Below are 14,111 nucleotides of genomic sequence, written 5' to 3' on the forward strand. Positions count from 1 at the left end.
CTTATGTAATGGTCTAAATAGATTTTTTGTACCGGCCTATCACGAAATAAAATTTTCCTTGCTGGTTTGGCACGTGGCAATACCACCTGAAAGAGATAGGACACCTATCTGGTCGGCTGTGTAATGATTGTTATAACTTTGTTTGGTGTGGTAACATTTGAAATAACAACATTTGGTATAACAACAAAATATCTACTTTTATTTTGTATAATCATTATTTCGTATAACACTTATTTATAATAACCGTTATATGGTATAACTATCTATTGATATACGACTAGTATAATATAATTAGCAAACAGTATAAAATATTTCATGAATTAATTTTATTCTTTTTTGAAGGGATCACAGTTCTAACCCAATCTAACCTACTTTTCTGATAGCAGTACATATGTTTAAGGGTCACAGTTCTAACATAACCTAACTTATTTTTCTGGTAGCAACGGGTTGTGTGTAGGGGTCACAGTTCTAACCTAATCTACGTTTCTGTCTCTATCTATTGTAAATTTTTTTTATTCTAACTGTGCTTTAGAAAGAATTTGTTATACAATTTATTTAGTATCGGAAATAAGTATTATACTCAAAGTATGTTATAATAAATGTTATTTGAAAAAATGATAATTATATTAAATAAGAATTATACAATTTGATAGTAGGTACCGCGAGATTGGCAGGGGCGGCGGCTGAGTTAGCTGCAGCTCGCAAGCGGGAGAAGTACGCGGTCCTTGCGAACTATTTGTTTATCCCGCTTGCAGTGGAGACTACCGGTTGCTGGTGTGCGGAGGCCAAAGTGTTTTTCGGGGAGGTGACGCTTGAGGGAGAGGGGTTTGGATCCTCGCTCTGGGACCTTCCTGATGCAAAGGTTATCATCCATCGCGGTTCAACGCGGTAATGCGGCAAGCGTTATGGGAAGCTTGGTAGGTTAGGTTTTTGTATCTGTGTGTGTATTATTAGGTTAGATCTAGTTTTTAAGTTGATGCATGTTAATGTAGAAGTATTAGTACCTATTAGATACAAATAACAAACTATCAAAATATTATTTATTGAAATTTGATAGTATATTATTTGTTGTTATATGATTCAATAATTATATCAAATGATTGTTGGTTATATATTGAGGTAGGTATCTGGAATTTAACTACTGTTGCATTTATAGGTATTTATTTCAGAGATCTGCAAATAAAAATTGTAAAATTAACTGAATATGAAAACATTCATGGGGTCACTATCGGCACGGCTGGTCGACACCACAGGGGACCCCAGGGCTGGCCATTGATATGAAACTATAGCTGTATCGCACCAACGCAGAAGAGGGGTAGCCTCACTGTACTCTTGGCTACGGACCATAAAATGCACTCAAGAATTCACATTTGCATCTTTAATTGATTAAGAAATGCGCTCAAAGTCCTGCAATACTCTCGGATTTAGTTATCTTCAAAATTGGAATGAAAATGCACGACAGTATTGCATTGCTACTACAATTTTTAACTATATCTATTTAGAGTTGAAAATGATTTGCACCAACTCGATATGAAATAAACTTTAAAAGAAATGACGTGTACTTGCCTTCTCATTTATGTAACCCGGAAAAAATCAACGAGCACTTTCTGAACCTCCCGTGTAACAACGATGCTAGCCTATCCCATCTAACATTCTATGAGTTCCACAGATTCGACGCGCATGTTTTTAGTTTAAAGCCCTTGAGTGAAACATTGATATTTAATATAATTAAATCAATTAAAACAAACGCACAAGGTGATGATGGCCTCAATATAGACATGATTACACTCACTCTGCCGGAATCCTTAGCAGCAATCACAACCATAGTCAATAACTCATTGGAAAGTGGTACATTCCCCGAGCAGTGGAAAGTAGCGGTTGTTAAACCAATTCCCAAAACCCAAAATCCTAATGACTTCAAAGATCTTCGTCCCATAAGCATACTTCCTGTCGTATCGAAGGTACTGGAAAGGGTAGTTTCCATGCAAGTGACCGACTACCTCGAAGCAAACAAAATATTACCAAAACACCAGTCCGGCTTTAGGAAGTCCCGCAGTACTGCAACCGCTCTCCTAGATGTTGTTGATAATGTTTTGGCTGCACAGGATGCCGGTAAGGGTACACTACTTGTTTTGCTTGATTTTTCCCGCGCATTCGATACAATAGATACCTCACTCCTCCTGTCTAAAATGGCTTTCTATGGGTTTGACAATTTGTCTCTAAAGTGGTTTCACAGTTACCTTAGCGGTCGTAAACAGTATGTAAAAATTTGTAATTATGACGGTACATAAATGGTGTCTAGAACTTTGCCAGTAACACGGGGTGTTCCTCAGGGCTCGATATTAGGACCCATCCTGTTTAACCTGTATAGTGCGGATGTCGCCGATCATATAAAACATTGCAACTACCACATATATGCGGACGATATACAGTTGTATGTATCTTTTAAGGTGAATGATACCAGTGCAGCTATTGGTAACCTAACCGATGACTTAAATAGCATAAATAATTGGTGTGAACAAAACAATCTACTGTTAAACCCACCTAAATCAAAATTTATGTTGCTAGGCACAAGGAAAAACGTTGATACAGTTGCAGCTCTTGACCCTGTAATTTTAATAAAAGGTGCTCGCCTGGAAAGAGTTGTTGAAACCAGAAACCTGGGTCTTATATTTAATGAATGATTAAGATTTGAAAAACATATCTCTGAAACGATCCGTAATTGTTTCTATCGGCTAAAAGTGCTATACAGGATTCGTGAGTGCTTATCTGTTGATATGCGCATCAAGTTATGTGATGCTCTTATCCTATCTAAGCTAAATTATGCTGATGTAGTGTTTGGCGAACGTTTACTAGCTAAAACAAAGAAAGCCCTGCAGCGAGTACAAAATGCATGTGCACGGTTTTGTTTTCCTGTCCCACGACGAGCACATGTTTCGCCGTTCTTAAACCAGCACAATCTCCTTAACATGAACTCACGTAGACATCTGCACTTTGCGACTTTGCTTTTTGGAGTCTTAAATAATAAAGAACCCTCATACCTATATCAAAAACTTAACTTCTCCCTTCGCGCCATAAGACACGCCACACGACTCACAGTCCCTCCACACCGCACGATTGCCTTCCGTGGCAGCTTCCGTTTCGCTGCCACAAAGTGTTGGAATGATTTGCCACCACCAGTACGTAATTCTAAAACTGTGTCTACATTCAAAATTCATCTTCGCAAATTCATACTGGCTAAGCAGAAAAGCAACACTTAGGCAACCGTGCACACTCACACACATTTACATGTACATACATTACACACAAACATTCTAAGACTTTTATGTTATTTAGTTTCTTAGTGTCGTCTAAATTGTACATAGTCCATTTACTTAGTGCCACCTAGTCCATCTTCTAGGCCTTACAGAAAACCAGCGTTGCGGAGTGTGCCATATGGCGCATACCGTGACACCTAGCTGAGTAAGGACCATTTAGCGCAACTTATAATTTTTTGGTTTGTTTGGTTTTAGTTTTAGATAGTTATTGATATGTATTTTGTGCTAATAAATGCTTTTTCTTTCTTTATTTCTTTCTTTCTATATAATAGGGGACACTGGCACTGTCGGCACGGCTGGTTGACACCACAGGGGACCCCAGGGCTGGCGCGTACCTCTATCAACACATCTCACTGGAGATACAAAGAGGAAACGCCGGCAGCGTCATGGGGTTCATGCCGCAGGCCGACCTATTGGAAGGGGTTTTCTCGTTATAACTGGGGTATTTTGGTAGGTAAGTTTTAGTTTGTTATTTAGTTTTATTTATAGGTTTAATTTTAGTTTTCATGTTATTGTTTTAGTTCTTACTAGTTTATATGATTTTGTGTTAAATAAATAAAGTTATTATTAAAAAAAAAAGAAAAAAAAAACTTTTAAATGCAGTGACTGTGATTAACTTTGACCAACGTGAAACTTGAACCCACATCCTTGTATTGCCAGTCCGTTGGGTTACCAATTCCGTCAGATTATCATCCGTCAATGACTGCGATTTGACCATTGCAATTGTCACGTGTGACCATGTCACTAGCGACATGCCGGACTGAGGAAATGAATATAGCGAATGAGACATAGCGAAATGAGGACTTTGCCGGCCTAGAACTGCAAGATTTGAATGAAATTCAATTAAGAACCTCTTGTCCTAGCCGCTCCTGAAACGCCATACTTCGCGGCTAGTTAAGGAACAAACCTGAAAGTGGGGAAGGGCAAAACATAAAACAAATATAATTATTACAATAAAATATTTTATTTAGTACTGAAATTTTATAGTAAAACTATTGTTTAAATTAAGCAGAGTTGTATCCAGCAATGCCGGCAGAAACGAGTGGGAACTTGTCTCCGCAAGTGCCGCTGAAGTCGTCCAAGTCTATGGCCCAGTACATGATGCCTGCCAGACCAGTGTTTTTGGCGTATTGTGCCTGCAAAACAAACGAATAAATGTATTATTCTGAAACATACAGATTGTCCAATGTCAAATTAGCTTGTAATTATAGTAAAACGAAATATTTATGCATCAAATTGATTTAAAAAAGTGTGGAATTTAAGGACTGGGACTCTGCTGAAGTAATAAGGGTAACAACATACAACTGAAATACCAATATTTAAATTACAGTTGATTATGAGAAGTGTGGAGTGGATGTAGATGTGGTGACAAAGATTGAGATGGGTATGTTAAGGTGGTTTGGGCATGTAGAGAGGATGGATGAGACGTTAACAAAGAAAGTATATGAAGAAGGAGTGGAAGGGTCAGTTGGTAGTGGAAGACCTAGGCGAATTTTTCTTGATCAAATCGGGGAAATATTGCAAAAAGGCCAGGCCCCGTAGCCGAATGGCATTTCTCCGACGCCAAACGAAAGCGATACGCCGCTGGCTCTGTCGCGCCAATACGCAAGCGCGATAGAGATAGATATCTACTAGCGCTTCGTTTCGTGAGCGTTTCGTGAGCGATTGTGCCATTCGGCTAGCCACCCGGGTCAGAAGTACTCGAAACCGACGAGCGTGTATGAGAAACGTTATGAAAGTGTGTGAAGCGAAAGTGGTTTGTCAGGATCGTAGTAAATGGAAATCCGTGATCTCTGCCTACCCCTCTGGGAAACAGGCGTGATTGTATGTATGTATGTATGTATGTATGAGATCAAATTGTGTAAAGATATTTCAGGGAGTAAATTAAGGACTTCGTTTGTATGAAAACTTTTTGGGATGATAAATCTCTTCTTAAATTAAAAAGTCGATGCACTTACCTTAGCCTTGATAGTGTTGGGGTTGTCGTAGCCGACCCAGAAGAGGTCCTTGTTGGCATACACGTAGTTGCCCTCCACCTCGGTGATGCTCCATGCAGAAGGATTATCCTTTTGGTCTTCGCAGATCTAGAAGAATTAACAAATAGTCATTAGTCAATTATGGTGAGTTTTTATATCATCAGAGATTCTAATAATTGTCTGGTTTCATCCCAAAGCTATTCATAGAAATCAAAGGAATCAATAAAATTGAAAATGGATAAAGTACACACATATTTGCAAATGTAACGGATGCAATTTTGGAAATTAGAACATTTTTCATCAGTAGTAACTTTTTCCCGCTTTATCGCTTGTATTACGCCCCTAAGCTAGTAGTCCTGGTTTTGTATGGCTTAGAGACGTGGTGCCTTTACAAATTCGATATAAAAAAGCTGGATACCTATCATCTGAGATGTCACCAAACGCCTACAACACAAATAGAGACCAAAGCCCTCCTACGTTTATACTTACAATACGTCTGGCCAACTCTATTGTAACGCCTGCAAAAGAGTATTTAAGGCCAAGTTTGGCCTGGCCAGCCACAAAAGAGCCCATAACAGACAAAATAATTCATAATCTGCTGAGGTCGCCGTCATCGAAACCGATGAGGAGGGACTATATAAGTATATATTAGTAATCTTGGTACTCACCTCCAAGTAGCTGTAAGTTCCAGATTCACCGACATAAGGGCCACCTACTCCTGCTCCAGTGACGGGTGCTCCTGTGGAAGTGTTGTCCAGACTGGTCAGGGTGAAGGTCTTTCCGTACGCTCCGAGACCCAGCACCAACTTGGATGGAGAGGCGCCGTTGTTGATCCAGGTGTGGACGGAGTTTTTCTAAGACAAATCATAAACATATTTTAGTCATGGGACAAAATGTTGCTGAATGGGACGTACGAAACACCATGATGCTTTCTATCCTAAATGGTGAGAAAATGTCGATGGCAGGGTCGCTTAAAGAATTAATTAAGAAGGGATGCAGCTTTGGTCTAGCATCATTAAAATACTGTGTAATAAAACCAGCTAGGACCGGCGGGATGTCTTCAAAATAGATATCATCCGATGATGACCACGGCCGAGTTCTACCAAGATTGAAACGACTAAGAAGAAGTATAATGAAATATACCTAACCGTCACCAAATATCTAGAAGAAACAAACTCTAAAGTGTGTAAGTAAAGCAAAATATGCAAATTAGGTTGTTGCTTCACTTACAACATTCAAATTTAAGGTAGCAGCGTCAGTTTCCTGTGCGTATAGAGGTGCGTTCACTCCGGTCGTCGTTTCCCAAGAGCCGTGGAAGTCGTACAGCATCAGGTGGATGTAGTCCAGGTGTCTAGAAATTAGTACTATGTTAAGTATACTCGTAGTTAAACACAAATTTGCCAGTCAAGGAATAGTCCCAAAACGATAAAAAAGTACTTTTTGGGAACCTAAGTCACACTATATCTGTGATCTAAAAAGTGACCATGCAGTCTAACAGTGACAGAGCCGAAAATCGAAGCTTATACGTAGCTAACACCTTAACCACGAGACTAGAGAATAAGCAAAAGTAGTTTTTTCAACACTTACTTAGAAAGTGCGGGGACATCGTAGGACAAATCGATGTTCGACTGGGTAACGGCACAAGCAGCGGTCAATAGGTAAGATTTCTTAGCGAAAGCTTTCTTCAACTCTTTGACGAGAGTGACAAATTTTTTCTGAAAGAAGAAAATGATTGAAACAGTCTTTAATAAACTATGTTTTATTGGGATATGTCTAATATTTATTAAGTATGACAAAAAAAATTTAAGTATTTCAATAGTTATTTGTTATACAAGGGGGCAAAGTCGTATTTTAACGCCGAGTGTGGAATTGAAAAACGAGCAAGTGAAAGGATTCTATAGTTGAACCACGAGCGAAGCGAGTGGTTCGAAAATAGAATCCTGAACTTGCGAGTTTTTTAACACACGAGAAGTAAAATACATTTGCACCCGAGTGTAACACAAAACTTTTCCCCTCACTATAGCGAGGAAACTATACAACGCAAAAAATGCGTTTATCACTGCTTCCAGTAGTTCCACAGGTGGTAAATCATCTTTATTACTAGATTCACCTACTTTTATCAAGTTTAAAGCAGTTAATTTGACTTTATTCAAGGTCAAACTACTTTACCCACTAGTGGATAAAATGCGTTTATACCCGCTGGTATTAAAGGACAAAACACGTGTTTCCGAGCTAGTGAGGGGAAAAAGACTTTGAAGATATAACGGAGGCAGAAACTACAAGTCATTGCTTCATCGTTAAACACATATTTGTAGGGAAAAGATAAACAAAAATAAAATATGGCAAATGTTGGTACGTACTTTGTCACTGGCTACTCCTTCTCTCTGTGAAGGGTACTCCCAGTCCAAATCCAAACCATCGAAGCCATTGGTGTCAACGTAGTTGTACAAGTTCTTGACAAAAAGTGCCCTCTTAGTTTTGTCGTTGACAACCTGCAGACATACAAAAAACATACAGTCAAGCCTATTTTCTGGAGAAGGGTTTCCACTTACTATGAGGTACGGACGCTAAGAATGCAATCTTTGTGAGGTGCCGTAAAAAGTATAGAAATTATGATTTTTCAAATACAAGTTTTCTTACCGCCGAAAAGTTTGTTGAAGCTTCATTCCAGCCACCAATAGCAGCCAAGATTTTCAATTCGGGATTCTTCTTCTTTAGCGCAATGAGGTCAGACACGGAATCTGCAAAACGTTTTTGTTACAGAATAATTCACATAAGTAATTTGTATACATATGTTTCTGTATATTATTATTAGATAGTAAAAAAATGGACAAAAGGTAATATAAAACATAACACGTGATTAGTGCAAAGGCGTACTTGTCAAAGTGGTCAGAGATCTCTTTCAGTTAACCTTCTCGCATTTGTTTTTATGATCGTCAATTAATTCCAGAAAGTTGAATTTAAATGTTAATATTTTTTTCTCTTGATATTTTATTTGTGATTTCAAACGATTAAATCATTTTTAAGTTATTGTTCAGTAAGCATGCGATCCATAATTATTAAGAATTTTACTTAAAATACAGTCAAAATTTTGCGTACATGTTTTCGACTAATTCGACTGTACACACAATATCAATAATTCAAAGTATATAGGAATAAATATAACTTCACTTACTTCCTTTCCCTTCAACAGTGCTTTCTTTAGGAGCAACAATGCCTCCGGAGGTTCCGTCAAGCGTGAGGAAGGAATAGACGATGTGCGTGCAGAGATGAGTGGGCAGGTCGCTCACGCCGAAACGGCCTTTTCCGGACCTCCCGTTAGCCCATGTTCCGTAGTAGCAGGTCACTACGCCGCTCGCTGCAAATATTTATTTCATTTAGATTTTTTTTGTGACCCTTGAACCTTTTCGGTAGGAGTGTCAAAATAGTTTAAAGGTTTCTCGTCACCGGAATATTTGAAAATTTCAATAGGAACTCTTATAACTACTTACACTTGCAGCTTGCTTTCACGGATGCAGCGAAGCTACCGCCGACGCACAGCAGAGCGCAAACTAGTAAAAGCTTCATTCTCAAGGGTGAACAGAGCAAAAGCTACCAATTTGGATATCCAAATGCTTTTTATAATAACTTATATCTTATCTCTACCGAAATCGAGATATCAATTGTGGTTCAGTTGAATAACTACAGCTTTATATACTCCTGTAACCTATTGTTTTTCGTGTTTGGACATGTGTTATCTTGATCGGTAATTAAGCATTAAAATGCAAATAACTGAGTATAATAAGACTATATGAATATGAAGTGTGGTATTTATTTTACTCCTAATTTAAATGTATTGTCTCTCTTATAATTGTATTGTATGTGGAATCTGTTTAAACTTCTAGAATTATGGACGGTATGTACACCTGAATATACTTAAGAACATGCGAATGCCGATACTCACCTATACATGATGTTATATTTCTTTTGTCAGCAACTTCCTATGTATCAGTCTATCGTATTCGCTGTTCGTTCAAAGTTTAAGTCATAGAAATCTACATGGAACATCATTCCTTTTATGGTACGGAACCTTAAAGACACTGTCATTTTAATAAATAAAATCAATTCGCAACTGATAATTTCACTGTAATCATCGGCATACTGCATAATGAAACAACGAGTAGGTAACCATCTCGACCAGATATTATCAGAGAGACCAAGATTCTTAAAACTATCTAAAAGTACAAACCTATGTAGTAACAGCTTTTGTTTTCAAAATACTGAAAGGCGCTTCACTTCAACATAGGCACGATTAGGTACATGATTTTGAAAATAGATCCTTGCTCAATTTGAATTTGTTTGATCCTTGTTTGATTTGATTTGTTTGATCTGTCTGATCTGAATTATCTGGAATAGCGCCGTTAATTTATATTTACTTACATGCGTTTCGTCAAGTTGCCTAGGTGTCTAATCGATGACATCAGTTACCTACTTAATTATTATCAGCGGATATCAGCCGGCTCGATCTAGCTATCGGTCTAATATATCTAATGCTCTATGATTGAATATCTTATTAATTAACTTATGTAATGGTCTAAATAGATTTTTTGTACCGGCCTATCACGAAATAAAATTTTCCTTGCTGGTTTGGCACGTGGCAATACCACCTGAAAGAGATAGGACACCTATCTGGTCGGCTGTGTAATGATTGTTATAACTTTGTTTGGTGTGGTAACATTTGAAATAACAACATTTGGTATAACAACAAAATATCTACTTTTATTTTGTATAATCATTATTTCGTATAACACTTATTTATAATAACCGTTATATGGTATAACTATCTATTGATATACGACTAGTATAATATAATTAGCAAACAGTATAAAATATTTCATGAATTAATTTTATTCTTTTTTGAAGGGATCACAGTTCTAACCCAATCTAACCTACTTTTCTGATAGCAGTACATATGTTTAAGGGTCACAGTTCTAACATAACCTAACTTATTTTTCTGGTAGCAACGGGTTGTGTGTAGGGGTCACAGTTCTAACCTAATCTACGTTTCTGTCTCTATCTATTGTAAATTTTTTTTATTCTAACTGTGCTTTAGAAAGAATTTGTTATACAATTTATTTAGTATCGGAAATAAGTATTATACTCAAAGTATGTTATAATAAATGTTATTTGAAAAAATGATAATTATATTAAATAAGAATTATACAATTTGATAGTAGGTACCGCGAGATTGGCAGGGGCGGCGGCTGAGTTAGCTGCAGCTCGCAAGCGGGAGAAGTACGCGGTCCTTGCGAACTATTTGTTTATCCCGCTTGCAGTGGAGACTACCGGTTGCTGGTGTGCGGAGGCCAAAGTGTTTTTCGGGGAGGTGACGCTTGAGGGAGAGGGGTTTGGATCCTCGCTCTGGGACCTTCCTGATGCAAAGGTTATCATCCATCGCGGTTCAACGCGGTAATGCGGCAAGCGTTATGGGAAGCTTGGTAGGTTAGGTTTTTGTATCTGTGTGTGTATTATTAGGTTAGATCTAGTTTTTAAGTTGATGCATGTTAATGTAGAAGTATTAGTACCTATTAGATACAAATAACAAACTATCAAAATATTATTTATTGAAATTTGATAGTATATTATTTGTTGTTATATGATTCAATAATTATATCAAATGATTGTTGGTTATATATTGAGGTAGGTATCTGGAATTTAACTACTGTTGCATTTATAGGTATTTATTTCAGAGATCTGCAAATAAAAATTGTAAAATTAACTGAATATGAAAACATTCATGGGGTCACTGTCGGCACGGCTGGTCGACACCACAGGGGACCCCAGGGCTGGCCATTGATATGAAACTATAGCTGTATCGCACCAACGCAGAAGAGGGGTAGCCTCACTGTACTCTTGGCTACGGACCATAAAATGCACTCAAGAATTCACATTTGCATCTTTAATTGATTAAGAAATGCGCTCAAAGTCCTGCAATACTCTCGGATTTAGTTATCTTCAAAATTGGAATGAAAATGCACGACAGTATTGCATTGCTACTACATTTTTAACTATATCTATTTAGAGTTGAAAATGATTTGCACCAACTCGATATGAAATAAACTTTAAAAGAAATGACGTGTACTTGCCTTCTCATTTATGTAACCCGGAAAAAATCAACGAGCACTTTCTGAACCTCCCGTGTAACAACGATGCTAGCCTATCCCATCTAACATTCTATGAGTTCCACAGATTCGACGCGCATGTTTTTAGTTTAAAGCCCTTGAGTGAAACATTGATATTTAATATAATTAAATCAATTAAAACAAACGCACAAGGTGATGATGGCCTCAATATAGACATGATTACACTCACTCTGCCGGAATCCTTAGCAGCAATCACAACCATAGTCAATAACTCATTGGAAAGTGGTACATTCCCCGAGCAGTGGAAAGTAGCGGTTGTTAAACCAATTCCCAAAACCCAAAATCCTAATGACTTCAAAGATCTTCGTCCCATAAGCATACTTCCTGTCGTATCGAAGGTACTGGAAAGGGTAGTTTCCATGCAAGTGACCGACTACCTCGAAGCAAACAAAATATTACCAAAACACCAGTCCGGCTTTAGGAAGTCCCGCAGTACTGCAACCGCTCTCCTAGATGTTGTTGATAATGTTTTGGCTGCACAGGATGCCGGTAAGGGTACACTACTTGTTTTGCTTGATTTTTCCCGCGCATTCGATACAATAGATACCTCACTCCTCCTGTCTAAAATGGCTTTCTATGGGTTTGACAATTTGTCTCTAAAGTGGTTTCACAGTTACCTTAGCGGTCGTAAACAGTATGTAAAAATTTGTAATTATGACGGTACATAAATGGTGTCTAGAACTTTGCCAGTAACACGGGGTGTTCCTCAGGGCTCGATATTAGGACCCATCCTGTTTAACCTGTATAGTGCGGATGTCGCCGATCATATAAAACATTGCAACTACCACATATATGCGGACGATATACAGTTGTATGTATCTTTTAAGGTGAATGATACCAGTGCAGCTATTGGTAACCTAACCGATGACTTAAATAGCATAAATAATTGGTGTGAACAAAACAATCTACTGTTAAACCCACCTAAATCAAAATTTATGTTGCTAGGCACAAGGAAAAACGTTGATACAGTTGCAGCTCTTGACCCTGTAATTTTAATAAAAGGTGCTCGCCTGGAAAGAGTTGTTGAAACCAGAAACCTGGGTCTTATATTTAATGAATGATTAAGATTTGAAAAACATATCTCTGAAACGATCCGTAATTGTTTCTATCGGCTAAAAGTGCTATACAGGATTCGTGAGTGCTTATCTGTTGATATGCGCATCAAGTTATGTGATGCTCTTATCCTATCTAAGCTAAATTATGCTGATGTAGTGTTTGGCGAACGTTTACTAGCTAAAACAAAGAAAGCCCTGCAGCGAGTACAAAATGCATGTGCACGGTTTTGTTTTCCTGTCCCACGACGAGCACATGTTTCGCCGTTCTTAAACCAGCACAATCTCCTTAACATGAACTCACGTAGACATCTGCACTTTGCGACTTTGCTTTTTGGAGTCTTAAATAATAAAGAACCCTCATACCTATATCAAAAACTTAACTTCTCCCTTCGCGCCATAAGACACGCCACACGACTCACAGTCCCTCCACACCGCACGATTGCCTTCCGTGGCAGCTTCCGTTTCGCTGCCACAAAGTGTTGGAATGATTTGCCACCACCAGTACGTAATTCTAAAACTGTGTCTACATTCAAAATTCATCTTCGCAAATTCATACTGGCTAAGCAGAAAAGCAACACTTAGGCAACCGTGCACACTCACACACATTTACATGTACATACATTACACACAAACATTCTAAGACTTTTATGTTATTTAGTTTCTTAGTGTCGTCTAAATTGTACATAGTCCATTTACTTAGTGCCACCTAGTCCATCTTCTAGGCCTTACAGAAAACCAGCGTTGCGGAGTGTGCCATATGGCGCATACCGTGACACCTAGCTGAGTAAGGACCATTTAGCGCAACTTATAATTTTTTGGTTTGTTTGGTTTTAGTTTTAGATAGTTATTGATATGTATTTTGTGCTAATAAATGCTTTTTCTTTCTTTATTTCTTTCTTTCTATATAATAGGGGACACTGGCACTGTCGGCACGGCTGGTTGACACCACAGGGGACCCCAGGGCTGGCGCGTACCTCTATCAACACATCTCACTGGAGATACAAAGAGGAAACGCCGGCAGCGTCATGGGGTTCATGCCGCAGGCCGACCTATTGGAAGGGGTTTTCTCGTTATAACTGGGGTATTTTGGTAGGTAAGTTTTAGTTTGTTATTTAGTTTTATTTATAGGTTTAATTTTAGTTTTCATGTTATTGTTTTAGTTCTTACTAGTTTATATGATTTTGTGTTAAATAAATAAAGTTATTATTAAAAAAAAAGAAAAAAAAACTTTTAAATGCAGTGACTGTGATTAACTTTGACCAACGTGAAACTTGAATCCACATCCTTGTATTGCCAGTCCGTTGGGTTACCAATTCCGTCAGATTATCATCCGTCAATGACTGCGATTTGACCATTGCAATTGTCACGTGTGACCATGTCACTAGCGACATGCCGGACTGAGGAAATGAATATAGCGAATGAGACATAGCGAAATGAGGACTTTGCCGGCCTAGAACTGCAAGATTTGAATGAAATTCAATTAAGAACCTCTTGTCCTAGCCGCTCCTGAAACGCCATACTTCGCGGCTAGTTAAGGAACAAACCTGAAAGTGGGGAAGGGCAAAACATAAAACAAATATA

The 14,111-nt window shown here is 38.2% G+C and overlaps 1 protein-coding gene across 2 annotated transcripts; it reads right to left on the reverse strand.

Moving 5' to 3' along the window:
* Positions 1–4,261: 4,261 nt before the first annotated feature.
* On the reverse strand, positions 4,262–8,942 carry LOC125235932 (acidic mammalian chitinase-like). Of its 2 annotated transcripts, none has more exons than XM_048142575.1 (9): positions 8,785–8,942; positions 8,469–8,651; positions 7,934–8,034; positions 7,654–7,785; positions 6,881–7,008; positions 6,524–6,644; positions 5,962–6,147; positions 5,276–5,401; positions 4,262–4,453 (listed from the first exon to the last, which is right to left on the reverse strand). In XM_048142575.1, exons 1-9 carry the CDS (start codon positions 8,858–8,860, stop codon positions 4,322–4,324), a joined length of 1,185 nt encoding a protein of 394 aa, XP_047998532.1. In that variant the 5' UTR covers positions 8,861–8,942; the 3' UTR covers positions 4,262–4,321. The 2 variants fall into 2 exon arrangements, with proteins under 2 accessions (XP_047998532.1, XP_047998533.1); XM_048142576.1 differs by having other exon boundaries at positions 8,791–8,934.
* Positions 8,943–14,111: the final 5,169 nt, after the last annotated feature.

Source organism: Leguminivora glycinivorella, chromosome 18 (genome assembly GCF_023078275.1).
Source record: "Leguminivora glycinivorella isolate SPB_JAAS2020 chromosome 18, LegGlyc_1.1, whole genome shotgun sequence".
Lineage (NCBI taxonomy): Eukaryota > Metazoa > Arthropoda > Insecta > Lepidoptera > Tortricidae > Leguminivora > Leguminivora glycinivorella.